At 41.7% G+C, this 26,202-nt stretch overlaps 2 protein-coding genes and 1 long non-coding RNA gene across 9 annotated transcripts in view; 2 read left to right on the plus strand and 1 right to left on the minus strand.

Annotated features, from left to right (window-relative positions):
- Window positions 1–14,026, plus strand: part of SYCP2L (synaptonemal complex protein 2 like) — a 46,400-nt gene extending 32,374 nt beyond the window's left edge. For 4 of the 7 annotated variants that reach the window (XM_063402299.1, XM_063402264.1, XM_063402318.1 and 1 more), the window contains one exon: window positions 5,736–5,929. The gene's annotated coding sequence lies outside the window, so the exon portion shown is untranslated. Of the gene's footprint in view, window positions 1–1,467; window positions 1,639–5,735; window positions 5,930–6,132; window positions 8,587–10,254; window positions 10,470–13,039 lie in introns of those variants that run through there. The other 3 variants (XM_063402280.1, XM_063402290.1, XM_063402269.1) reach the window with 3 other exon arrangements.
- On the minus strand, window positions 4–26,202 carry ELOVL2 (ELOVL fatty acid elongase 2). The gene is made up of 8 exons (XM_063422473.1): window positions 26,038–26,202; window positions 25,335–25,398; window positions 19,994–20,181; window positions 6,594–6,671; window positions 5,877–6,048; window positions 4,007–4,131; window positions 1,766–1,900; window positions 4–1,128 (listed from the first exon to the last, which is right to left on the minus strand). Exons 1-8 carry the CDS (start codon window positions 26,200–26,202, stop codon window positions 1,000–1,002), a joined length of 1,056 nt encoding a protein of 351 aa, XP_063278543.1. The 3' UTR covers window positions 4–999.
- Window positions 16,583–19,635, plus strand: LOC134562626 (uncharacterized). Its single transcript, XR_010083225.1, has 3 exons — window positions 16,583–16,693; window positions 17,119–17,638; window positions 19,292–19,635. It is a non-coding gene; the product is annotated as an uncharacterized LOC134562626 (long non-coding RNA).

The following is a 26,202-nucleotide window of genomic DNA, read 5'->3' on the forward strand; positions in this document are numbered from 1 at the left end:
TGCCACAGAAATTCCTGTATAACCTGCCTTGCTCACTGCTGAACTCACTTTTCACATTTTCTGCATCTTCTAGTCTATTAATATGTGGCATGACAGTTTGCTTTGAATTAGCAGTATTTGTATGGGATTAACTTTACACACATTTACACTCAACAGATTTATCTTCTTTAAGTTCCTAAGACCCTATTTCTTTCAAAATCCATTTACCTAGAACTCCTATTAACTTAGCACATCCAAAGTGACTTGTTTTGCTCTGTGTTCAGGATACCATTCCAGGCAGTGCCAGGGGCTACCAGCCCAGCCCCCTGAAACAGAAAGCTCCTGCCAGTCTTCCTGGCATTTGAATCAGGTTGCACTTGTGTAAAGCAAGTGAGCACGGTGCACAATTGCCTGCAAACTATGGGATGGTGCAGCTGGGCTCTGCCCTCTGTCCTTCCCCAGGGCTCCCACAGGATCAAAGGGTACCTTGCTGGTGTCCATGGGGAGGTAGTGTGCTTTGGGGAGTTGCTGAAAAGTAGAAAACAGGGGTATGGTGATGGAAAAGGTACAATTCTCACCTTTCCCCCACCCCTCCTTTATTTTCCTGGCCTTGGCCATAGCTTAGCTGGATGTACTGGGTGCACTGTGAGGCCTTGCCTCAAGAGCTCTCGCTTGCACAGGCAGTGCTCACTGTGTTAGTCTGAACAGAGTCCTAACCTTTTGAAGGCATTGATGGATTTATCCATCAAGTGTTTCATAAGGCGTTTTTGTGTCAGCATTAAAGATCGGAAAGGTTTTCTTTTTCATATGAGAAAGATCTTGGCTTTCTTTGTTTTGATGGTGATCTTTAACAAGACAAGTAATTCTAGTCATTTTGTTAAAACCTAAATAGCAGTACATTAACAAGTGTCTGGTACAAAGAACTGATAAATGTAATCAAATAGGTTTTAAGCTAAAGCTTGTAAATCAGTCTTTTTTCTTCTTTTTCTCTTTAGGAAAAAATCATAAGAAACACTATACTTATTGTGCCTTCTTATTATTCTGCAATCCATTGGCAGTAGCAAAGTAGTCCTTATGGAAACCGTTCTTCATTTCTGTTGTGACAGGGGTTTCCTTTACAGCTGTTCTTGAAGGTGCTTTCCGGTATGTCTGTAAAAGCAAAATCCAAAGTAAACACTCAGGTTCATTTAGTGCCTGCCAAAATACTACTAATGGTTGACTGTAAATGGAGCATGTCTGCTGTTTGTTGATGCAGATGTATACATTTGCTTCAGACTGCATTAAGGGTACTGTAGTCTTTTCACTGCTGTGGGTGATCTTACTTTACTAGCCTTGCCATCATACTTCTCAATGTCAGAAGAGATTTCAAGCCTTGTACACTAAAAGCTTTATGTATGCAGGCAGACTAGGGCACTCCCTGCTAAAAGATGTTGAAGTAAACAAGGTGAAGACAGAGCTGTTTGTTTCTTCTTTTTTTTTTTCCCTAAGGAGGAGAAAGACTGAAAAATTTGCCTACCAAAGCAAATTCAGACCTCCTATGTACTGAATGCAGTACCTGACTTGCTTATACAAGTGCAGAAGAGTTGAGCTGCAATGAGGGAGTCTCCACTACTGAATAACTCTCTTTCTTTCTCAGACATGGCTATATTCTTAACTGAGGTGTGTATTTTAAGACTAACCTATTTTAAGCACTGATGATCATTCTACATCTGAGTCCACCCAGACTGCTACCCAAAAAGTTCTTTTTCCCTCATCCTTGTCAGAGAGCTCTCAGAAGGCTGCTTACCTTGATGTAGAAGTTGATGAATAGGATGACCAGAGTGGCCATGTAGGAAGACTGGAACATGAGGCAGCCAAAGGGGAATCCACATGGCTTCACAGCTGCGCTGAGCGTGTGCACAATAGTGAGCAGAAACTGGATCTGTGGAGAGAAGATAATGCAGGAGTATTTGCTGAGAAAGGGTCAGTGCTAGCTAAATCAGACACAGCAATATCCTTACTCCTGCTCCTTAAAAGTTTGAGTACTCTTGAAAACTATCTCTTTCTAACCTCTGAATACATTGTAAGGGTTAAGTTAAAATGGGTCCTTGTGAAATTAAATGAAACCCTAAGGGATCAGAGGTTTCTAAAAGTAAGTTTATAGGCCTAGTTGACAAAAGGGAAAGGTTTTTTTCCTCTCAGATTTAGTAGGTATTGTTCTATCTTCCAGTACTTGTGACAGTTGTGTCTGTCACTGGGCAGAAACTGGAGGAAACTCTGAAGACTCCTGGTAATAGCTTTAGAAGTCTGAACAGAAAATGCAAAACTCAGGTCCAAGGAGTTCAGTTAGGCTATCACTTGCATTAATGGAGTTAAGGAGGGGCCAAAGGAAGCAAAATGAAACCGAGAAGAAACTGCAGAGACTTGTCTGTATTTAGAGCTGTGAGCCACAGCCCACACTGGTGCACCTGGTTCTCCTCAGCCAGATAAGTGTGCCCTCAATCCAGTGCACTGAGGTGCATTTCCAACAGGGCACTGTGTTTCACCTCCAGGGATTTTCTACACAGGTATTTTAAAGCTCACTGCAAACATCTGAACTTTCAAATCATACAAACAGGCCTAAAGAGAAAAAAAGTAACAGGAACTTTATTTCATATCAAGTCTTATATTTTGTTGATAGAAACTTTTGATGCAGCTCAGCTCTTCAGGTATAGCAGCTGGTGGAACAGACTTTCAGAAGTCAGTCAATTTCTGTATTTCCTGAAGTTTGTTTACATAATTTTGTATTTTGTAGCTGTACCACTGTGTCATGGCTTAACCTGACTTGGTTGCCAGCTGCCCACCCAGCAGCTTTTCCTTCTCCTCAGTAGAGTAGGGGGAGAAAATAAGATGAAAAGAACTTGTGGATTGAGATAGGTAGAGAAGGTAATTGATTAAACTTACCTATTATTTTTAGAAGCATAACAGACTTGATTTGAGGATGATTAATTTCAAATATTGCCAATTAATAACACAGAAGGATAGCAAAAAATAAAATTTTAAACACCTTCTCCTAAGCCCTTTTTTCTTCTCAGGTTCAACTTTCACTTCTGACTCCTCTACTTCCTTCCATGTGGTGCAGGGCCATATTGCTTTGGCTTTCCTGCTCCTTTCTCCTCACACTCCTTTCCTGCTTCAGTGTGGGGTCCCTCCCATGGGAGAGAGCTCCAGTATGGGTATTTCCCATGAGCTGCAGTTCTTCACAAACTGCCCCAGTGTGGGTCTCTTCCACAGGGTCCAGTCCTTCAGGAACAGGTTGTTCCTATGTGGGTCCCCGTGGGGTCACAGATTTGCCAGCTCCAGGGTGGGCTCCTCTCTTCATGGGTGCACAGGAGCCCATTTCTCCACTGGCTGGATCTTTGGGGCAGACATGTCCATTGCTGCAGCCTGAGGCCCTCCATGGGCTGCAAGTGGATCTCTGCTCCCCTATGGACCTCCACGGGCTGCACCATGAGCTTCACTAGCATGTTCAGCACAGGCTGCAGGGGAGTTCTTGCACTAATTCCCTCCTTCTGCTCTGGCCTGGGTATTTGCAGGGCTGTTTCTCTCACATTTCCGATCTTCTCTCTCAGCTGCTGTGCTGTGTATTTCACTCTTCAATAAATACACAGAGGTGCCCTCAGCTTTGCTGATGGGCTCAGCTTTGGCCAGCAGGGGAGGTCTGTCTCGGAGCTGGCTCTGTCAGACATTTTTTGTGACTTTTAAATCATTTTTTTCCACAATTAAGGAGTAGTCATTTTCTATGCAATGGTCCAAAGCTAACAGAATTTTGTGGACTAAAGAGTTTCTACTGTTTGCTTTGTACAGAAAACACTTCTGAACATAATTTCCTTTATTAAATTATATCACCCTTGTGCTAGTGACTTATGCTATATGATAGTTTCATTATAATTCAATTCTAACTGGCTTAATTGTGTGAATAACAATGCTTACCTGTAGTTCATTTAGTCCTCTCTCACATTTTGAAGGATTTCTGGTGGTTCAAAATGAGAGTAAAATAGATACATACCAGTTGTGCCTGAGTGAGGTATTTCTTCCACCAGAGATATTTGCGCATAGAAGGGATGACTGATAGTCCATAGTAAGAATACATAAGCACGTGGATAAAGCTGTTCAAAGTGGGTCCAAAGAAACCTATAAAAATACATGAGGGAAAAAAAATTAAATACCAACTGCTAAGAAGTGAGAAGAGGGTATTATTGCTTGTGATACTGCTTCTATATTGAACCTCTTGCATATGGTAAGCATTCCTTTCATGCTTATTCCTTGCTAAAGACATTCCTGATGTGTAAAGGTGCTCTCCTAGGGACAACTGAAAAATCAAATGATACCTCCTAGAGGGTTTTTCTCATGCTGAATGTTGTATTTTTATCTCTTATTGTTCTTCTCCACTCTATTCCTGTTCTGTAGTTCACAGGCTATTTTTTTCCCTCTCCTAAAGTTCTTCTTGCTATGAGTCTTTCCATTATTCCTGTAAGCTTTAAACACTGCTGTGGATTACTTTGCTGCTAGTATGCAGCTTGGGATCCTGGGAGAAACCTGTTCTTCTGCTTTCTGATGCAGTAGCAAGGGCTTTACTCTGAATTAAACCAGCCTCTTGTGGCTGTGTTTGATCATCGCTCTTGTTTTCTTCTTTGGCTCTTCTGCTAGATGCACATTTACAGAATTTCATCCCAGATGACACCTTGCTGCTCTTATTAGTTACATTTATGAATAGTAGTTCTAGAGGAAATTAATTATCCTGTGCTTTGCAGACTATGGAGAAGTAGCAGCACAGCTCTCTGCTGTGCTTGTGTGTTTGATGGCAGTGGTACAACTATAAGATGGACTCACCAGTTGTTCTGATTTTGCCTCTGATTAATTACTTAACTACTGATTTAATTACAGTAGTGCAGCGCTAGTGCAAAGTGTGGGGACCACACATTAAAAAGCACAACCCCCCACTGATTTGTTTACACCTCTAGAAATAGCTCCTAATCGCTCTGAAATCTCTGATCCCTGCTCCCACCTCTAACAGTGATTTGCTTTGATTTTGTGCTGTCCACAGTAAGGGCCAACAAATGTGAATTCTGCTTTTAGTTCTGAAAAAGACTTGCAACAAGTTTCTTTACAAAATGTCACAATGGCCTGACGTGACTCCATAGGTTGCAAGAAAACTGTTTTTTTTCTCAACTTTGAAAGCAGTTCCACAGGAAGCCTCTGGCTGTATGAAGCCCTGGAAAGGTGTGCTTTTCTGAGACACCTGAAGCAGCTCTCTGCTGTTTGGGCTTCTTAAACAAATGCCAAGTGACCAGTCTGTGGCATCACAGATCCCTTCCTAACAGGGAAGATGATGACAGTTACTATGACCTTCTGAGGTTATATTCTCATATGAAACAGAATGAACTCAGACTGGTATTTTAATTAGTGACTATGAAAGTAAAGTATCTTGCTAAAGCAAGATACTTTAGAGATTGATGCATACAAGAGTTGAGCCTGTAAAAGGGTCATTGATTTAATTTGTTGTGATTTGATGAAGGCTTTACCAGGGCCATGACTTCTTTCTGCATCTGCTTTTTGGAGTAGGTCTTGTATGTGATGGCTCTTCTGTGCTACTCAGTACTGTTACACTTAAACATTGTTTGAAGAGAAGTAAATGCATGAGTTTGTGGCAGCTAAGTGAAAACTCTGGGGCCTAACACTCAGGCATTTTTGGCCTGAACTTTTAACCATGCTTTTAACTTTCCTGTGTTCTGCAGGTGGTCAGCAGTTCTGAAAGGCTCTGAACCCCCAAGGTGCCCTCATATTGCACAGTGACACAATTCCTTTGCACGGTGACATGATTCCTCCCCAGCTGCAGCTGACTCAGACCAGGGCTGATGAAGCAAACAAAGACTTACTCTGCCCACAAGGTATCCAGTTCAGAACACACCACCAAATGTTAAACATTGTGGCATGGTGATACACATGAAGGAAGGTGATCTGGCTGCTTTTCTTTCTCAGTACAAAGAAGATAGTGTCCATGAATTCAATTACTTTGGAAAAATAATACCACCACAGCACCTTGGCTACCTGTACAAGCAAGAACAAAGGAGCAGGAGATCAATATCTGTCCATATAAGTGCTTAAATATTACTGTACTTCTTCACTCCCTAGGCATGCAACTTCCCAGGAGGCATTAATATGCTACGAAAGGAGAAGCACAAGCTCTGTCTTCAATTTTATTTCAGTTCTCAATGAAGCAGTTTTGTAAAAACCACACATCTTTTAAGCAATTGTATAAATATGTCATTAACAAAATATAATTTAAGAAACATAAACTTTGAGTAAGGGTTTTCTAATTGTTTTTGGTGCTTTTTTCCCCAAAGGTACAGTTTCGTGGGTGGATTTTTGTTTCACTGTGGGATTGTTTGGGGTTTTTTAAGGGTGCTACCATTTTCTTGACACTGAACAGATTTTGCTGCTAGATGATTCTTCTGAAAAAATCGGAATTTGATACTCAATACAGTGAAATACATCCTCCCCTGGAGCAGAGCTATTTTATCAGAGCTCAGGACATGTCCTAGAACAGCTGGGACAGACAGGATGCTGAGGGCTGAGCTGCTTGTGTCTCTCACCCGGATATCGGCCTCCCCTGCGCTGTGGAGGTTCTGGCACTGCAGGTTGTAGCCGCCTTCCCATGTGGCAAGGATGAGCTGGAACAGGAAACAGAGGAATTACATTCATGAACAGATGGGATGCTTTTTTTCCCCTGCAGTTGTTCTGGCCTTATTGGTGGGTACCCACTCCTTCCATGAACTGATGTCTTGAACCAGACAATGTGCTAGTATCTTGTCTTTTGAACAGGGAAAGGTATCAGTTCAGCTGGAGATATGAAATGATGCATTTCTTCTCTTCCTCTGGCTTTAGAGCCTTCAAGGCATCCATTAAAATCTCTCATTATTTAATGCATCTCTAAACACCGGAATATTGTGTCTTTGTCCTGAAGCAGTATGAACAGAGCTCAACACAGCTACTTGAGCAAGGCTGTCCTTGAGAAAAATTCCACTTGCCAAGCAAACAGAAGGCATATGCTAAGTAGTGCTATGGGAGAAATATTTCTTAATGCCACCCACGTCTCTTTATCTTACACTGTTAAACACTAGAGGAAGTGAAGGAGAGTGGGCCCAGTGCTGAATGGAGGCGTGGATAGGCACACCAGCAGTTTCTCAGATTCTGTACATGTCACATGGGGAAGCAGACACAGCAGTGAACTATCAGAGTGCCACACTGGGATGGAGCAGGTTTCTAGAAAACCATATGGTGGTTTGTGATATGGAATATTTTTATAGTAACAGCCACCTAAAGCACTCAGCAGCCCGTTTGGAAGAGGGAGCATCATCTCTTCCTTGTAAATGCCGTGTAGAATCTATTGATTTTGAAAAACTCTTGCTTATCCTCAAATAAATGCAAAGTGGGTTTGGGGACAAACTGAGTAGCTCATGTTCTGGGGTCTTTCTCACCCTCTACAGAGAATGCAGAGAGAGAGGGTGGGAGAAATGCACTGAAGTGTTATGCTGTAAGCAGAATTGCAAGATGCTGAGAGAAGTGGGTTGCTTTCAGCTCTGGAGCTACATGCACAGGGATGATGTGTGTCAGCACAGAAGGGATGACTTCTCCCTCTAGTTCACAATGAAAAGAACTGTCCTGAATCTGTGACAGTCCATACACAAGGGGAGCAGAGACAATTCTCAGTGATCAAACTGAATTAATTCCTAGAGTTAAATACATTAAAAAATTACTATTGAAAGTATCTAGAGGATTAGAAAGTAGCCTAGAATGCTTACTATAAATTCACATAAAAATGCATTGAAACATGGAAAACCATGGTTTTCTATTATTTTTCTTCTGAATTCAAATTCTGTGATTGTCCCTGTAATATGAACTTAGCTGTTTTAGGTGGCCAAAATAGCCCATAGAAATTGTAGAGAGAGATGACAGTACAGTAAATCAGTGTTTTATAAGGTAACTGATATGTAACAATATTGAAACAAACACATTTCTTTACAACCAACTCATTTTTCTGCTTTGCTGAAGAACCTTGATCTCAAAATTTTCTGCTGAAGTAGGTAAAATGTCGGTTCACAGAATTTTGCTAGGAAAATATGCAATTTTCAGTATTTTGATGAGTCTATTTTACAACTGTTCCAATTTGTGTATGATTACAGTGGGCTGATTTTTGAAAGATCTTTTGCGTGCTGTCTCCTTGTGTATGAAAGTCAGGAGTGAGGGTCAGTTGGTTGCCCAGCAGGTCCCGAGTAAAGCCCTGAGGCAGGAAGGTGGTGTCCCACCATATGTCAGGAGCTGCACTCCTCCATGGAGATACTTTGGGGATATTTTTGGTCCAGATTGATTGATACTGGTTTTTTTGTTTGCTTTTTTTAACCATCTGGTCAGTAGTAGAGCGAACCTTGCCAAAGAACTCTGTTGTGCTTTCACTTCTATATTAAACCTGGTTTTGATTTTACCCTTGCCAGCGATTTGTTAAGTGACCTTAAAACACTCATTTGCCAAAAATTGGTGTAGTCAGCAGGTTTGCAAGCATATCACTGACTACTTAGAAAAGCATGGAAGAAGTCCAAGTCCTAGGTTCTCAGACAAAGGGACTCAGGATAACTGGTATGATTGGAAAGCTGTGGAAGAACATCTAAGTTGCTAGGGGCAGTATAAAGGCTAGGAAAAATAAAGTGATTATTTGCAAAATGTTAGATACCTGTCCAAAAGCTGCCTGCCACTACAGAAAAGATAATATTAAAGAGAAGTAAGGGCTCAAAGCTGAGGTGGAAAGCAACTGAGGTACTACTGTCCTTCAACATAGAACAGCTCAAGAGCCAGTTACAAGAGGAACAGAAAGAAAAACAAAAGCTGAAGGAAAAAGTGAACCTAATGCTTATGTGGGCTTCAAATCCTCCTGTCATTGTGCAGATAAGTAAATTACTTGCATGTCTAGAAGACTGGGACAGTAACATATGGAGTGGTCCCTGGGATAACAAACCATGGTTCTGCCCCTGGGATACAGCAACCCTGGATGCACAGACAGACTGGGGAATGAGAGGTTAGAAAGAAACGCCATGGATCTTTCCTGGGGATCCTGGTCAGTGGCAAGTTGAACATGAGCCAGCAGTGCCCTGGCAGCCAGGAGGGTGAAGTGTGTCCTGGGTACATCAGGCACAGCATGGCCAGGCAGGCAAGGGAGGAGATTGTCCTGCTCTGCTCTGAGCTGTGGCAGCCTCACCTCGAGTGCTGGGGCAGGTTTGGGTGGCACAATATAAGAAATATGTTAAGGTAGTAGAGAGCATCCAAAGGAGGGTAACAAACATGGTGAAGGGTCTGGAGTGGAAGGCTTACAAGGAGAGACTGCGGTCACTTGGTCTCTTCAGCCTGGAGGACACTGAGGGGAGACCTCACTGCAGTTAGTTACAGCTTCCTCAGGAGGGGACGAGGAGGGGCAGGAACTGATCTCTTCCCTCTGGTGACCAGCGCCAGGACCCAAGGGAACAGCATGAAGCTGTCTCAGGGGAGGTTTAGGTTGGCTGGGCACTGGAACAGGCTCCCCAGGGAGTGGTCACAGTACCAGGCCCAAGAGAGTTCAAGAAGTGTTTGAACAACACTCTCAGGCACATGGTGTGACTGTTTGGGTGTCATGTGCGGGAACAGGAGTTGAAGTCAATCATCTTGATGGGTTTCTTCCAATTTGACATACATATTTTATGAAACTCTCCTGCCAGCTGAACAGGTGAGCTCAGTAGTATCTCAAGGTTGTTTTTTGGGGTTTTTTTTGGTTTTTTTTTTTCAAATATTTAATTCAAAGGTTCCATGTTGGAAAATGAGATGAAAAAAACCCTTAGAGGCTCATAAAGAAAATACTTCTTTTCAACATCAATATTTCTTTTTAACATTCCACTGTTTTAATTTGATAATTAGGAAATAGGCAACTCCTTACAAATGGTCAGCATGCACACAGAGGGTAAGCTTTGGAGTGAGAATACCACTCTGTCTGACTGCGTGATTATATTTAATTTCTTTTGTTCATACTTCCATGATTTTAAAAATGCCAGATTTTTCAGATCATTCTGTTTGCTTATTTCCCAGTCATTTTACTTGGCAGAAGAGTTTCCTCTGGTTTGTGTCTGCATTTCAGAAGCCAGCAGCTTAGACTGGAGAACTTTTTTTTACTTTTTAACCTCAGTCTTTCACGTCAACTTTTCTGCAGCTCAACATTCCTGCTCTCTGTTGTAGGTGCCTTACATACTACTGTGTCTCCTCTAAGGAAAAGAATTCACTTTGGGTTTTGACTCCTCTGCTTTGCAAGATAATTTTCAAGATTTCTGGCTAACTTACTAATAAAAAAAAAAAAAAGTTAATGCGGAAATTTGGAAAGAAGAGAGTAATTTTTATGGGATCCTGGTGATCCTAAGCTATGACTTTCCTGTTGGCTCTCAATGATGTGGAAGGTAAGCAGCTCACTTAATGATGCCAAATGAGCCAGATAGATATCTGGAACAGAAGCTGGCACCTTGACATAAGACATTTTGGTAACAGGTCTCTTTTTTTTTCTGATACCAAACCCATACATTACTTGTACTGCTTTAGTCACATTCCCTTTTGCATACTGAACACTCACAGCTCTGCAGAGCTGATGCTGTTATTAATCACTCAGAGATGGTGCAAGTGCAGGTTCTATCAAAGAGATGAGAAATCCCTTCTCTCTTTCGAAACACAAATTCACTCCCCCTAGAGAACAATCCTTTGAATTCTTTGCATTCTTGATGGCCTACCCTGAAAATAATATTAAAACAAGTATTGTTTGAAGCTATTTGGAAAAACGGATCAGAGCAAAATGCTGCCTTGTGAAAAAATTCTGCTAAGTAGCAACATCCTATTAATTAGTAGTTTTCATATTTTGCTGTTTGCCCTAATGTTGTTCTTAACAGATTCCTGTATTTACACTAATAAACGACTTCTATTCATCTACTCAAGTATAAACAGCATGAGAATTCACATGAGTTGTTTTGCCACATCAGTGCAACTCCTGTCTTATTTTTGTAAATGGGAAATCAAAATGTTCAGAACTGAAAGCTGGTTCCTTTGTTAGAAGTTTCAGGGGTGGGGGGCAGGCAGCAGGTACCAAAAGATGATGTAATCCTCTCACCTCACTGAGTAGCAGACTAAGCTCTAAGAGCCTGACCCAGGGGCCTGTGCCCTGCTCATTTCACGCTTTCAACTTCAAAAATCTCCCAGCAGTAGCTTGTTTTTCATCTCTTCCCCATAGATAGGCTAGAAAGGAAAGTGATGTGGTTTTCTGAATGCATATTGCCATTTCTACTGACTGCAGGTTCTCTGTGCTGTTTGAGTTGTAGAAAATTCTCTGTGCATGGTCGGACAGAGGAAATGCCTAGAAGCAATAAGGTGATCCCCCTCGTGGGAGGAAGGCAGAGGGTGAAGCATCAGCGTTGGGTTACGTCTGGCTGGTGACTGGTCACCAGCAGCGTTCCTCAGGATCAGTTCTAGAGCTGGTGCTGTTCAAAATACCTCTCAGTGATCTGGAGGTTGAATTGAATGCCCCATCATCAGGTTTGCTGTGAAACAGGGAGGTGCTGCTGACTCTTGACAGACAAGAGTGGAACACTGGGAGAGTGGAACACTGGACAGTCATCAGAGGGATGAAATTTAACAAGTCCAAAGGCTGGATCTGGCTCCTGGGATGGAATATCGTGGGCACAACTATGAACTGGGGGAGGAATGGCTGGAGAGCAGCCTGTGGGAAGGGATCTGGGAGTGCTGGTCAGCAGCAGCTCCCTGTGAGCCATCGTGTGCCCTGGCAGCCCCAAGGGCAAACCTCGTCCTGGGGTGCATCGAGCACAGCAGCACCAGCCAGGCAGGAGAGGGGACTGCCCCCTGCACCAGCGTCACCCTGAGCACTGTGGGCAGCTCTGGACCCACCATTTCAGAAGTTGTGAAGATCCTTGAATGTACCAGAGGGGGGCAATGAAGGTGGTGACAGGGCTGGAAGCAAGTCCTGTGAGGAGCAGCTGAGGACTTTGGGCTTGTCTGACTTGGAGAGAAGGAGGCTGAGGGGTGACCTCATTGTCCTCTGCAGCTCCCTGAGGAGGGAAAGCGGGGAGGGAGGTGCAGAGCTCCACTCCCTGGGATGCAGTGATAGGATTTGTGGGAATGGTTTAAGCTGCACCAAGGGAAATTTAGACTGGGAGCAATTCTTTACTGAGAGGGTTGTCAAACCCTGGAAAAGGATTCCTAGAGGAGTGGTCAATACCCCCAGCCCATCAGTGTTTAAGGGGCATTTGGTCAGTGCCCTAGACAGCATGCTTTAACTTTTGGTCAGCCCTGAATTGGTCAGGAAGTCAAGATTAGATGGCTGCTGTGGGTCCCTTCCAAACTGAAATGGTCTATCCAGTACATGGTCTGCCTACATGCAAACAGTTAAGAAGGAAAGCTAAAAACTAATAATGGAGTTAGTATTCAAGTCATTTAAATTCCTCTTAAAAGTTCAGAGCAGGAGTATTAGCACCAGTGTCCTTCTTGTGAAAAAAAAAACAGAGCAAGATGTTAGTATGGGTAAGATGTTTTACAGGGTTTTCTAAGGCACTCCAGCCCTCAGACCAATTAAAACAACTTGATATGGCCACAATTCTCAAACAATTGAAATCTCACTAGATTAAGTAAAGGAGACCGGTCTACCTATGTAGCACAAAGAAGGGCTTAACTTGCAGTGCTGTGAGTTACTTATTTCCCTTGGCCACTGGAGACTTTTGTTAGTCCTTGTGAATGGCAGCTCCTCCCTGGATCTACAGACTTGGATAAAATAGTCCTGAAAGCAGTTACCTGATGGCCACATCCCAAGGAAAGGGAGTCACTCAGGGCAGTGTCTCAGGAAGGAGAGAGAAATGAAATATTCTTTTTTACCTTAAATGAATTTTAGAATGGAATGCCTGAGAGGATTATCAGTGTCTAAAACCAGAGACCAGATTAATAACCACACGTTTTTCCACTTTTTGGTTTTTAGAGGAAGAAATCAGCTCCTTGCCTGTAACATCACCCACTTCCACAAGCATGCAACATCTGAACAGTCTTGCTATACCCAAGAGGCTGGGGTGAAGCATGCCACAAGGCTTCTGAGGCCATCACAGTTTTACATGGTAACCCAATGAAAAGAGGACCATTAATCTTCTTCAACTTATCATTAAATCAGTCTTAAAAAATACCTAGAAAATTTTAAGGCAGGGTTTTGGAGATTTTTTTTTTTTTAAATTTTTATTTTTTTTGCTAAAACATTAAATTGCCAAATCATCTGTGAATAATATCTTGCTATAGACGTTGCCTATCTTTACATGAGACTCCAAGAATTGTGGTATAATCCCAGATTTTAGATGGATACCTGAGATGCAGAACCACCTCCATTTGCGGAGTGATGCCTTTGTGCGTTGAAGATCTCAGATATGCTGTAGTCTGGTATGGCTATAAGCCCTGTAGGGAAGCATTGTGGGCTCCATGGTTCAGCCCAGGACTGGGAGATTCCAAAATGTCCCAGCCCTGCCATTTGGTTAGTGCCACACGTTTCCTCAAACGTAAAAACTTAGTGGTGGCGTTGTGCCAAACAAATCCAGGTGCTGAATAGGAAACACCCCACAAGATTTACCACAGGGGTGATATTTTATTGTTGTTCTTCTTTATGATGCATTCAAGATACTTTTCATGGTGACAGAACTGTGAAAAGTACACTTTGGGCTACTGCTTGGTGAGGCTCTCCAGCTCCCCATGGGTCTGGTTGGAGGCCAAAAAATTGCATGCATGGTGTCTCCCCCAAAAAAGATGGTCTAATTCTTTAATACTGCAACTGGAGTTTGCTATCCTGACCTGCAGCACATACAGCTGGACCTTAGGTTGGATGTCTTCTCCAACTGGAGCACTGTAGCTAAAAAGATACTGGTTATTCCAGAATGGAGGAAATATGTAGTCCTATGCTTTCTTCCTGTTTTTAGGTCAGAAAGTTCAAAACATGGTGACAAAAAATATGAGCCCCTTCCCAAGTGAAGTTTAGATAAGTGTTTGAAATTTTTTTATCAACAAAATCTCCTTCAAATGTAAAGCCATGTTGTTGAGAAAATACTAGCCAGTTCCATTTAATACTCCTTAAGTAAATGGGAGTCTGATAGGAGGATTAGTGCAATAATGACCTCAAAATTACTTCAAATCAGTTACAAATGGTAATTACTTTGAGTATTGCTGTTGTCTGGGAGAGTGGGATAGGCGCAAAGAAATCCTGTCTAGGCTTATTTTCCATGAGTCTTTGACCATGTCTGTTCTGAACAGCTCCCCTGTCATACTTTGTGGTGGTATTAGAGGCTGTACACACATGGAAAACCTCATCACATGAAGTTTTATTCTCGATTTCCAATAAGGTTCTGCTGAATTCTATTTGAATGTGCACGAGAGGTCCAGAGCACTGCCTCTTTCAATGATCAGGTTAAATGTTCTACTGAAAGGCAGAGCTCAGAAAGGTCAGTATGAAAGACAAGGAGAACACAGAGAATGAAAACTGAGATGTGAGGACAACATGCCCAGCTGGAATAACTGCAGGCAAGGACAGCAAAGTCAGCTCCTCAGCTGTCCAAACAAATTATTTGATTAAGACAGAGGAACACCTGGTAATTCAACTCCATTCACACAAAGTTCTTACTGGATCAAAAGAGCTGTTGGCTCTTGTCCTTACATTTCTCTGCTTTACAATGCACTCTTGGTGACCTTTTACTCTCTAGGTTTTTCTTTTTTGCCCTTCTCCTTTCCTTGAAATGATAGAGAAGTGCACCTGATCTCTTCTGGTTTCTCACTTTGTTTTTTTTCTCTTTCTGCCCTAAGGTACAAGTAGCCTTTCAGTACTAAATAATTGCTTCAAAGGAAACCTCCACCTCAAGTACCAATACTGATGGATCTAGAATCTTTCGTATTTCTGCTCTTAGTTTACATTTGGTAACTTCTGAACAATTAATGAAGGAGTAAACAACAATTTATCACAATCTTACAAAAAAGAAACCCAAACAACAACCAAACAAAATCAAAACAACTACCAAAAGAAAGATTATGTTGAAGTTTGATTTCTACAGTAAAATTCCAGGACAGTTCAAGTTGGTTAGGATCTTTTTCACCTTTCCCCGTCGTCTGCACTATTAAAGGTTTACTTAGAACTTGTGCTACACAAGCTCCATATTTTTACCACATCTTTTTTGCACAATAGGAAGCAAATCTCTCTGATGTGAGCCATTATAATGATGGAATAAAACAGAGTTTAAGTGCTCCTTCTATTTTTGATTTGTTCCTTTTGTTTTGCCCCATTATGCCTAATTCAGGCATTATACTTTCCAGAATTAGGAATTCAGGAAAGTAATAGTGAGATACAATCTCAACTGTGTAGGGCTGTGTAGGGCTGTGCAGTGTGTAGGGCTAAAAGTGGTGGCTGGTGGCCCTGATCATTCTGGCACTCCTGGGAATCCTCACACCACCCTGGCATCTATGAATATGCAAGTTATGGCTATAATTCAGAAACTGGACTTAATGTGGGATGCACTTTCAGCTCCTAGAAACAGCTAAAGTGCATTTGATTTACTGCTTTTTATTTTATTTAATCCTGCAAGGTAGAAGGATTTTTTCTGGCTCCTCTAGAAAGGTTAATGCACTGGTCTGGCAATACTTGTGAGTTCTGCTCTTCTCCCTTTGCTCTGAAATGAGGGGTTCTCACATGCAAGTCCTGCTTCCCCACATGGCTGTGGTTGCTTGCTTACAAATCCCATGGATTTGTAATAAGTCTGAGAAGCTACCTGGGGATACAGGCAGCTTGAGACATCACGCCACCCCTCTGCTAATGACACATATCTCTAGATCTCCTTTTTAATCTGACCCAAATGGTGCTAGTGTCCTGGTTTTCTCAGTGCCTGATCAACAGAAGGACTTGGGTGAGACCTTGATGACCAGCTGAGATTTGATTTAAATAGGGCAGAGGTGATACTGCTGGGGAAAGCAGCCTAAGACCGTGGCAGAGATTATGTCTATTCTTATTTGTGAGAGAGAGTATCCCCACCTGAGTAATTTCAGAATTCAGAGATCAGCACTGGTCTCCTGTGTTTCCCGTTTTAATTTATCACTGAACTTGTGACAATTTGGTGCTCTGGTGCCTCAGGTTGCATCCCTGAAGTGTGGTTTGTAAGCACATGAAACAATCTTAAAACCTGCACAGATGTGGTTTTTTTCACAGTAAGCTGGTTTACTGCTCATAGTTGGTAATTTTAGGCTCTTAAGCAAAAATTTGTGCAGAGAAAAGGCATATGTTTCTTAAGGGAAATTGTTAAAAGTTTTGATTATTCTTACACTAAAAACGTGCTGGCTGTTTTTCCTTATACAGAATTTGACAATGATCTAGAAATTGTTGGATCAGTAGAGTTGATCTGGGTCTGTGAGCACTTACTGGTACAGAGAAGTACACAACAATAACAAACTTCTGCTGCAGCTCTCTTTGGTAGCAGCAAGGGTGGAAGGAATTGTCTTTTTCCCCCTCAGCAGCCCACCTGCAGCCTACCCAGTTTAAGCACAGGACCTTGGTCTAAGCTTCAGGTACTTGAAAAACTCCAAACCCAAGAGCCAACCTCATCATATTCAGCTGGGAAAGGTAAGCATCTTTGACAACTTGAGGAAAATCTATTTGCCTAACTTAGATGTCTAAACTCTAACAAGCTGCCCTTCTGGGAGGCCTTCAGAGGCACCTTTGTTGACTCAAAAATTTTGAGATGTCTCAGTAGTTTGAGGGCAGCTGGGCAGAGCTGTTTATCTTTAGGCCTTGTCCTTTGGGATCGTAGGGGTGTCTGACCTTATGCTAATGGCACATCTTACAGCTGTCCTGGGGCTGTTCCTCCCAGTACTTGGCAGATTGGTTGACCTCAAAGCTCAGAGATAAAATCGGCTCCCAGATAGTTCATGCCCACAGTGCAGTGCGTGGAGCTCTGGCTCAAAAGAGGAATCTGCCCTTCAAGATTTAAAACCAGCCCTTTTGTTCTGGCTCTTTGCTGTCTATAACCTTCGCCTTCTTCCCTTGAGGTTGCACAAATCAACTGTTGTGAAGTGCCAACTACAACTAATCAGGAGATGGGGGTGAGGAGATGAAGGATTGAAGCACAAGTACCCCCATCAGTAGGTTTACCGTGTTTCTCATTAAATCCATCATGTGGGACAGTTCTGTATTTGGAGATACACCTTTTGTTGTGAATGAGATTTTTTTTTTTCTTTTGAATGTCTAAGAAGCAACCCCTACATTCTGGAGCTATTGTGAGAAATGCTGTGTGGCACCTTATAAACAAAACAAAGAAAGATGGTTGGTTATGGGGGTTTCTTTTGGTGGGGGGTGGGTGGGGGGAATTTTTGTCTCTATTGCAGAGCTGCTTATTTTGTGATTCATCTCCGATATAGATACCAGAGGGGTTTAGATGCAGTGAGAGGATGGAGGAATAAAACAACTGTTGTAGACGTGTCTAACGAGGAATTGATCCCAAATCACAATCACTGGAAGGATCAACTGTGTTTACATAAGGAACCACTGTGCAGAATGTGCTAAATATAGGTAACTCTTCCCTTAAAGAGCTTACTGTCCACAAAAGACAGAGAGAATAAAGGGCATGGAGAGAAGCTTTGGAAATTACAGATTCTAAAATACTGAATTACCACGACTCTATTTGGTAATGAAGATGATTTCTGCTCTCCCATTTGCCTGTTTTTCTTCAGCAGAGAATGCAGGCTACCTCAGCCAGGACTTCAAGTATTAATTTCCATTCTGCTCCTTCACAGGAGAAGCTGTGATAGGAGCCAGGGAAGTTGACTAAGGGAAAATACAGAGCTAGTATTATGGAAGTGTGTTTTACACAGTGTAAAACCAGCCTGGCTGACAGTCCTGAGCTAAGAGTGAAATCTGCTGTGGAACAGCTGGCAGTGCAGATCAGCTGCCATGCTTCCTGAGTTCCCAAATTTGCAGAATGTGGAGCTGTGAGCTGGCACTGCCAGCCATGCCCAGCTGCAATCTGAGAGGTGTAAATCAGCAGCTTCCAGCCTCAGAATCAAGGTCTCAAGGGACTAATCTAAGGACCAGCACAACTCAGCGGCTGTCTGCAGCAAAGTTAGCCTCAGGAAGGATGGAGCAGGAAGGCAGCTGAACAGGAGGTGGCTAAATATAATTCCTACCAGGATGTGAAGGTGGCTAAAACCAAATTGGCTTCATTCATGCAAATGAGACCTACTAAAACTGTCTTTGTTCTTCCATTTATTTACATGTGGCAGGCAAAATCAGACTGGAAGGGAAAGGGGGCAGCACTATTGTTTTCTATGCAGTTAATCCTTTTTGCTGAGTCCCGCTACTGTAGCCAGTTATCTGTATACCTTCAAGCAAAATGGGGATTTAAACATCAAAGTACTAATTTAAATTCTGGAGGACAATCATTGTGGAGTCATCAAACCTTCCAGCAATTGTGCTGGTTTCTTCTTTGCTCTAAACCTTATCCTGCACTCCCAGACACCCACATCAGCCTCTGAAGGCAGCTAGAGCATTGACCAGGATAATGCTTTGTGTAAAACAATCAGCCCTTTGCACAAAGGCACAAACCTAAACTGCTCCTCGGCCATTTGACCAGCACAGTCATTTGGCGTTTAGCTCTAAACAATTTACAACCTGAAATCTTTGGGTGTCCTGTTTGGCTTCTGAAAAGTTTCTTGTCCAACCAACAGAATAAGGTGGAAACTGTGGCTGAGAGCCCTGGGATTGAGAAATGCTGTGAGGCTGTGCAGGCAACACAGCAGTGTCAGGCCACACAGCAGTGTCAGGCCACACCACAAAGTCAAGCACACTCTTCACCCAGGGGTCTCATGACCAGGGTCACTTCTTTAGAAAAAACCAAACCAAACCAAACCAAAACAACAAACAAACAAACAAACAAACAAAACCAACACCAAACTCCACCAAAACCAAAAACAAACCCCAAAAAACCCCCAAAAAACCCCACAAAACAAAACAAACAAAAAAAAACCCACATAAAAAACCCACAAACACACACAAAAAGAGGTTTTGTGGGGTTTGTCTTTTAGTGTTTGTTTTTAAGGGCTTCAAGGTGTAACATGTATGTTAACACCTTAGTATTAAAAGCACTGCAGTTATGAAAAGACTGAGAACAGACAGCTCCCAAATAATATCCAAACAGTGACTTCTGGCTTCTGTTTCCCTCTGCAGAGGCAAACCCACACATGTCTGCTGAGGGGCACTGCTTGAATCCTCTACTGCTGCAAAATCATCAGATGCATTCAAACCTCTCTTTTGGTTCTAAACGGATCCTGAATTTTATGAGCATGTTCCTTTCTGATAAGTACTTGGGAAATAATCTGTGTGACCATGTTCAGCCTCCAAGCCCCACAGCCCTTGGTTTTGGATGAAGTAGTAAGTTTTTAACATCTGCCTTTTAATGTCTGACTGTATGAGAAAAGCTGCTTAGTCACAGGCGCAGAAAAATAACACTGAATTGCCAATAGCATAAATAAATCAGTACTTGCTCCCATCTATAAATCTATTCGTGTTTAAGCATGGGCCTGTAAAAACCATTCCACAGATGGTCATCCAAATAAAACCCAATCCACGGCATTTTCATGGGTGCTGAAGGACAAGATATAGGCAGGTTTGAGCTGAGTGGCTGTTGCAGATGCAAATTTAAGCTTGTGGACGTGGTCCTGGCAGCAAAGAGCTGTCCCCAGGCGCGGACTGTAGCTCAGGAAGGACAATCAAAACATGCCAAGATGTAAGATGAGAAGGGACTTTTAAATATTAAATGTATTTTGCTGTTAAACTTTCCCAGCAAAGCCACCTGTCACTAAGATATTTCTGCTAAAAAACTGTGTCTTGGTCACCTTCCTCAGCCGTGCTGCATGGAAGAGCACTCACCTCGATGAGCATGTAGAAGGAAAGCAGTGTGATGCCCAGGTTATACACGATGAGGTGAGGCCTGAGAGAGAAAGGAGGCCTGTTCTTCATGAACTTGTTGCCCAGCCATATGCAGAGTAGATATGCTCCAGTAAGGAAAAACGTGGGAAGGTAAGAGTCCAAAAGGAACCATCCTCTAACCCTGGCATCTAAAAAAAGAAACACACGGAGTAGGCAATTAAGAAAGCTATGGTAAAGTATTGCTAAAATAAGGCAGAAATTACTTTTTTCATGAAAAAAATCTGCTAAATGTGTGAGATGGAATCACTCATTCTTTCCTCACAAGAGATATTCATTGCTTTCAACTTATCAAAACTGTATGCTAAGTCGCAGAGAATGTGGGCTAAAAACTGCATGGAATTCCCTAATAATTTAAGGTCATCTAAATCACCCCATTTTAACGGTAAAGAGTAAATAAAAGGGAAAGCCCCATTCTTATATGCTTTTAAAAATTATTTAATGTTTTAACTTAATATTTATTTAAATCCTATCCTAATCTGCTCAACAATTTGCAGATAGCATTAAATACAAAGTATGCATGTCATGTTGCCAGCTCACATGTTATTTTAATTCTGCACTTGCCATACAGGTAGGAAGGTATATAACACTGACCAGAAAATGTTCATACAAGGGGAAGACTTTTCCAAAATATTAAATATGAAAAGCAAGTGGCAAATGTTTACTTTGATGTTTATCAAAGATTTTTATCTGGGCAAGGGCTTGCTTTCTCACAGTTTCTGTCCCACTTGCCTGGTCCTGAAATGAAATATTAAGGTCAAATCCTGCTTGCCTTATTCACACAGGTAATCCCATTGGCAGTAATCAGATAGTTCAGTGTATATGAGCAAAGCCTAATCCCAGATGCCAAGCTGGAGGCACCACTTTGTTGTCATACGAGCAATTGGATGTCATGAGTGAAAGAGGGGTGTGTGCTCTCTTTTCTTTTTTCTTTTTCCAAGATGGAGCAACATCTAGAGTCAATTTTCCATAGCAACATTGTTCAGCCATTTACCTATGGACAGAGCAAGGGGGCATCACGACTAGTTTTTAGAATGACTTATGGAGTAAGTGAAGAATGAAGTCAGTGAGGAGCCATTGTGGAGGTCTCACAGAAAGTAGTTCTTTCTGCTCTTGCAAAAAGATGTTTCTGCTCTTGGAAAATGTTCTAAATTACTTACATTATTTTTTTACAAAGGCCAAGACTGTTTTAAAAATCGTAAAAGAAAAGCTATTCACAGTGCATAAAGGAACACTTTACTGTTTTTCTGCCTGTGTTGAAATTGGAAAATAGGGGGCAATGAATGACACACCAAGTAAATGTGCCCAAACATTTAGTAATTGATTGTAATTTTGCTTTACTGTATTCTTTCCAACAATTCCTTCCTCAGAAATATGTACATATATGTATATGTAAAGTGAAATTTTACATATGTTAGAGTACCCTGCATATGAGCCAGGCTTTGAGCACCAGCTTTCTTTCTCATCACATTTTTCCTCTGCTTCCCCCATCGCTTCCATCACAGTGGCTGTTCAACATTCATCTGTTGAATTTGGATTCCATGAGGGTTGTTAGCCCTTTAGCAGGAAAGTCTTTCAACCAGGCCATCACCACCATGGAAATCCAATGCTCTCCTGCTTTTGACTCTCCCTTTTGGACTTCCAGAAACCTCAAGGAGCAGAGAGGTGTAAGATTAAAGCAGTCACCACAGAAGCAGAATCCTTTCCTTTATGGCAGCCTTGCTTTGTTGTGCCTTACCAAGCTAGAACCCCTATCTGTATTCAGATCTCAGTGCTTATTAGGATCACCTCAGTGTGAGAAGCAAACATTTCAACAATCTCTTAAAGCTCACAAGCCATATGTGAAGCACTGCAATGAATATTTTAGAAGTGATTCTGCTCCCTTATGGGCTCTCAACCTGACACAGCAATCATAGGACAGGTAAAGGTTGAGTGTTTAAGTGTTGATGTCTTAGGAGTGTGTGTTTTAGGAGCATAAGGATTTAATTCAATTGGTATCCTAAATGAAGATGTAGAAAGCAGTCACATCAGCAAGACTGCTATCTAAGGAAAGGTCTCCCATCCAAGGATTGCAACACTTGGTGCATAAAGGTTACATGCACAATGGCAAATTGGCATCAGTAGACAACAAAACTGCATATTTGCTCAAAGAGGAAAAATATTCAGAAGAGTTCAGAATAAAAATTTAACTACACACAATAACTTCATGCCCAGTATGCACTCAGAAAGTTTTCATTCTGCTGTAAGAGGCCACAAGCATGTGGGCTGATGCACACAAAAGGAGAACTCGTGTGCTTGTTCAGGTCAGCATGTCAAGTATTTTTAAGTTCTATAGCATTCTAATTTCAAGAGAAATTGTTAAAACATGTACTCTTCCTGAATATTTCCCACCACGACCTCAATACCTTGAAGAGCAAGACAGTTTCTGGCAGAAAGTGGTTTATAAAGGGCAGCCAAAGAACGTGACTGTTTTGTTTCCGCTTCCACTTATCCCTGAATGACAAGCAGAGGGAGGTTTTTATGTGTCAAGCATGGTGAGGAAAGGGAATGTATTTCAAAAGAAGTTATCAGAAGGATGAGAGATGAAAAGTATTTCTGTTGACTGACAGTTAAATCTCCGTGTTCAAGTACTATAAAGTTACACTGTCAGTAGGAGAAAGGATTATTTTTACAGTATTGAACCTGCACAGCATCTGAAATTGAGACCAGAGCAGTGAATAAAGTCACAGTGGGAAAGCACTGGATTCCACAGCAGGGGAAGGAGCAGGCGCCCACAAGCTCTGACCGCTCCGTGAATAAGCTCATTCACAGTCTCTGGCCATGACGTGCCAAACCCTTGGGGTGAAATCCTGGCTTCTTTTAAATGAATGGCAGGCCTCCCAGGCTCTTTAAACATATCAGGCTTTTATCAATGAGGTTTAGAAACATTTTGATTCAAGTTTCTGTATAGCTTTAGCCAGTCAGTATCTGAGTAGATTTAGTCCTTTTTAAGGTGCAGAGGGGTAGATGGGTTTGCCCCAGTGCCTTGCTGCTGATCATAGTCTATTAAGGAAAAGTGCTTTTTACTTTATCATAACTTTAACCAAATACATCTCTTCTTGACCATCTCTGTTTCTTTCACAGATAAAACAAAAAAAACAGTTCATTAGATTTAGCTCCTGCAGTTCAATGTTACTTAATTTTGCATAACACTAAACAACACTTTGCAGATGAAGGGTAACCCTGGAAAAATTCTCTTACAGAAGAAAATTGCTATTTCACTCATTCGCAATTTGCCTTGAGTATTAGAACAATAGAGACCAACACCAAATTGTAAGACCACCCCTTATTCAGAGATGAAACCAATGGGAAGGTATATGGCTGCTGTTCCCTGATCCAAAGGACTTGTTCTGCTAGTTCAACAGCAAACACGGAGGTGAAGCTGTCTAGAAAGCCCAGCTGATACCAGCGAATGAAGGTACAAAATACACTGATATTTATAAATCAGATTCAGATCTCAGACAGTCTGTCCCTCATTCCGGTCGGGCAGTACTGCAGCCTGTGTTAGCCTGGTGCTCCCAGTGTGACAGAGACTGCCTCTGGGAGCTAGAGTGTGGCTTCCTGTCTCTTCTAGTGCCCTCAGACACAACTGGTAATGACAGGTATTTCAGGAGTAGTTTCCTAAAATATAAACAGTAAATAGGTAATTGGTTTTTAAAATAATAGGGTGCTGTTATCTATCCTTTTAATCTATCTTGCTGCTGAATGAAGCGTGTATTGTGGATAAAAACCAGTGGAGAGAAAGAAGAGGAATGGTTTGTGGGTTTAGGTATTTGGGGATGCTTTCCAATTCATTAGATATTCATCTGTGGAGTCATTCAATTTAAAACCGATTGCAGTTTATTGTGAATTATTTATGTGAATTATTTATGTGGATAAACACACTGGAGGGAGGTATGCTATTCAGGAAATGTATGATACTGTGTCATTATACCACCAGTTAAATTAAAGATCAGAGCGCAGAGGCGTGGGCAAACTAAGCTATCTTCAGCACTGATGCCTGAAGAAGGATAGTGACGTACTTGGCAAACAACACAAATAATACTTGTTTAATTGAAGGGCTTTCTAAATGCCCAAAGGGATCTCTGTGCTATTCAGAATTGGATCAACTATAGCTTATTCCTTCAGACAATTTGTCTGGACCAACAAGGAAAAAGGAATGAAACAGAACATCATGTCCATTTAGAAAAAAACCCAAAACATCAAAACACCAGAAAGTAGTGCTTTTATTCTTCTGATCATATTTCTTTGTTAATATTATAATGTACTATTGTAGAAGCCAGCAGTAAAACCTATTCTGCTTTAACCACTTCTGCTGCAGTTCCCAAGCTGTTCAGTGTTTTTTCACTGGAAACCTTTCTTTCAAACTTCATATCTACTGTAGACATGATGGAAAAGATTTTTTAGCCAGCCAGCTAAGAAAAATTAGAATTTCTTGTGTTTAAGAACCCTACATCTTTCCCTTTTCCTTCCAATTAAGCAAGAACTGTTTCTGTGACATAGAGAACATTACTGCAACAAATTGGGAATCCATAATCATGCATCCATCCCCACAAGCAGCAGTTCTGGATTTAACTATGGGTAAAAGTTTGCAAGGCAATACCTGAAGTTAAAACCAGCCCTATCAACAGCAAGGTGTCCTTGCAGTGGCCTATTCTGAGGACTGTGTCCTGTTTAAGCTCCTGTCTCACCACTTTCTTGTATTTGCTTGGCTCACTTAGCCCTTTGTTGCTTTTACTTGTTTCAATCCTAGCAAAGCATGAGGCACCTCCAGCCTAAAATTATTTGTTACCCTTGTCGAAGCTGTTCCAGGAAGTCAAAAGATGCATCTGTTCTCCCACCCATTCTATTGGCTTATTGAAATTTTGGATGTGATCCTGCAGGTTGCTTTTGCTCCAAACATCCTTCTGAATTAGGCAATTTAATACATAGCTGGACCAAACTGGGTTATGAATGATAATCAGCCCCAAACCAGATCTTCCACTTTCAGAAAGATCCAGGCTTTCAGGCTTCTTATTCCACATTAGGATGTAAAATTGAATTTCTCTGATATTCCCAGAAACAAAGGAATCACAAATCATTGCATTGATAGATTTGCTGCAATAATGGAGTCTTCCTGATAATACTGTGATTCTGCCCAGTTTACATTTTTCAATAAGAAGCTACTCAGCAAATTTATTAGAAGTTTTTTGGGTGGTAATCTCTAGAAGTATTATTTCCTGAAAGGGTAAGTGGAGCAGCTTACCTCGAGGTCCAAACATATAGTCCACAAATTCATTTACTTCACGGTCAAAAGCTTTCAGAGTCTCCTAAAAATACGGAAAAGGACATATGAAAAAGACATTATCTCAGGGTCACAGAGAGAATACAATTTTAAAAACCTTCAATAAACTTGTAAAAAGTTTGTCATGCACAAGTATTTCCAAAGTACACAACATCATGTATACTGAACAAACCCCAGACCTCTTTAAAAATTAATTTAGGGCAGATTGTGGTCTAGATAACAGGCCTCATTGCTGGAACTGCCCAAATTAGAACTCTTTAGGAAGGCAAATTAAGGTTTATGAAAATCAGCAAGTATCACAGTAAATCCATCTGTGATTGTTGTAGTTCTCACTCTGATAGAGATGCTTCTTTGTTTTTATTATGTTTCTTCAGCTGAATATCTCAATGCTTTACACGTAAAGAAGGAAATATTCCAGTGATTTAAGTGAAGGTGAGCCAACTGAGATTTCTCCAAACCAGGCCCCAAGTTCCTATAAAGCAAGCCTACAGAAGAACCTAGAGGTCCAGTAATGAAGATCAGGCCGTGTAGGGTGGCAGGAAGAGGGAGGTTACATTATAGAGACATTGTGATTTGAGGTCTTAGTCAATGAAGCTGCTAAACTGGCAGGTTTAGCAAGTTTGTGTCTGTTTTTGACTGAGCCGGGAGCTGAGCCATGACCTACACAGTCCTTCCCCCAGCTGGATGTGGTGATCTCTCCCCAGACTCCAGCTCTGGGCAGTGGCTTCCTGCATGCCTGTGCCTGAACAATTCCTTGCTGCATCCTGAGGCCGGCCAGGTTCTTCCTCTCCTCTTCCCAACAGTGCCCTGCTGTGCTCAGTGAGTTCAT

Source organism: Prinia subflava, chromosome 1 (genome assembly GCF_021018805.1).
Source record: "Prinia subflava isolate CZ2003 ecotype Zambia chromosome 1, Cam_Psub_1.2, whole genome shotgun sequence".
Lineage (NCBI taxonomy): Eukaryota > Metazoa > Chordata > Aves > Passeriformes > Cisticolidae > Prinia > Prinia subflava.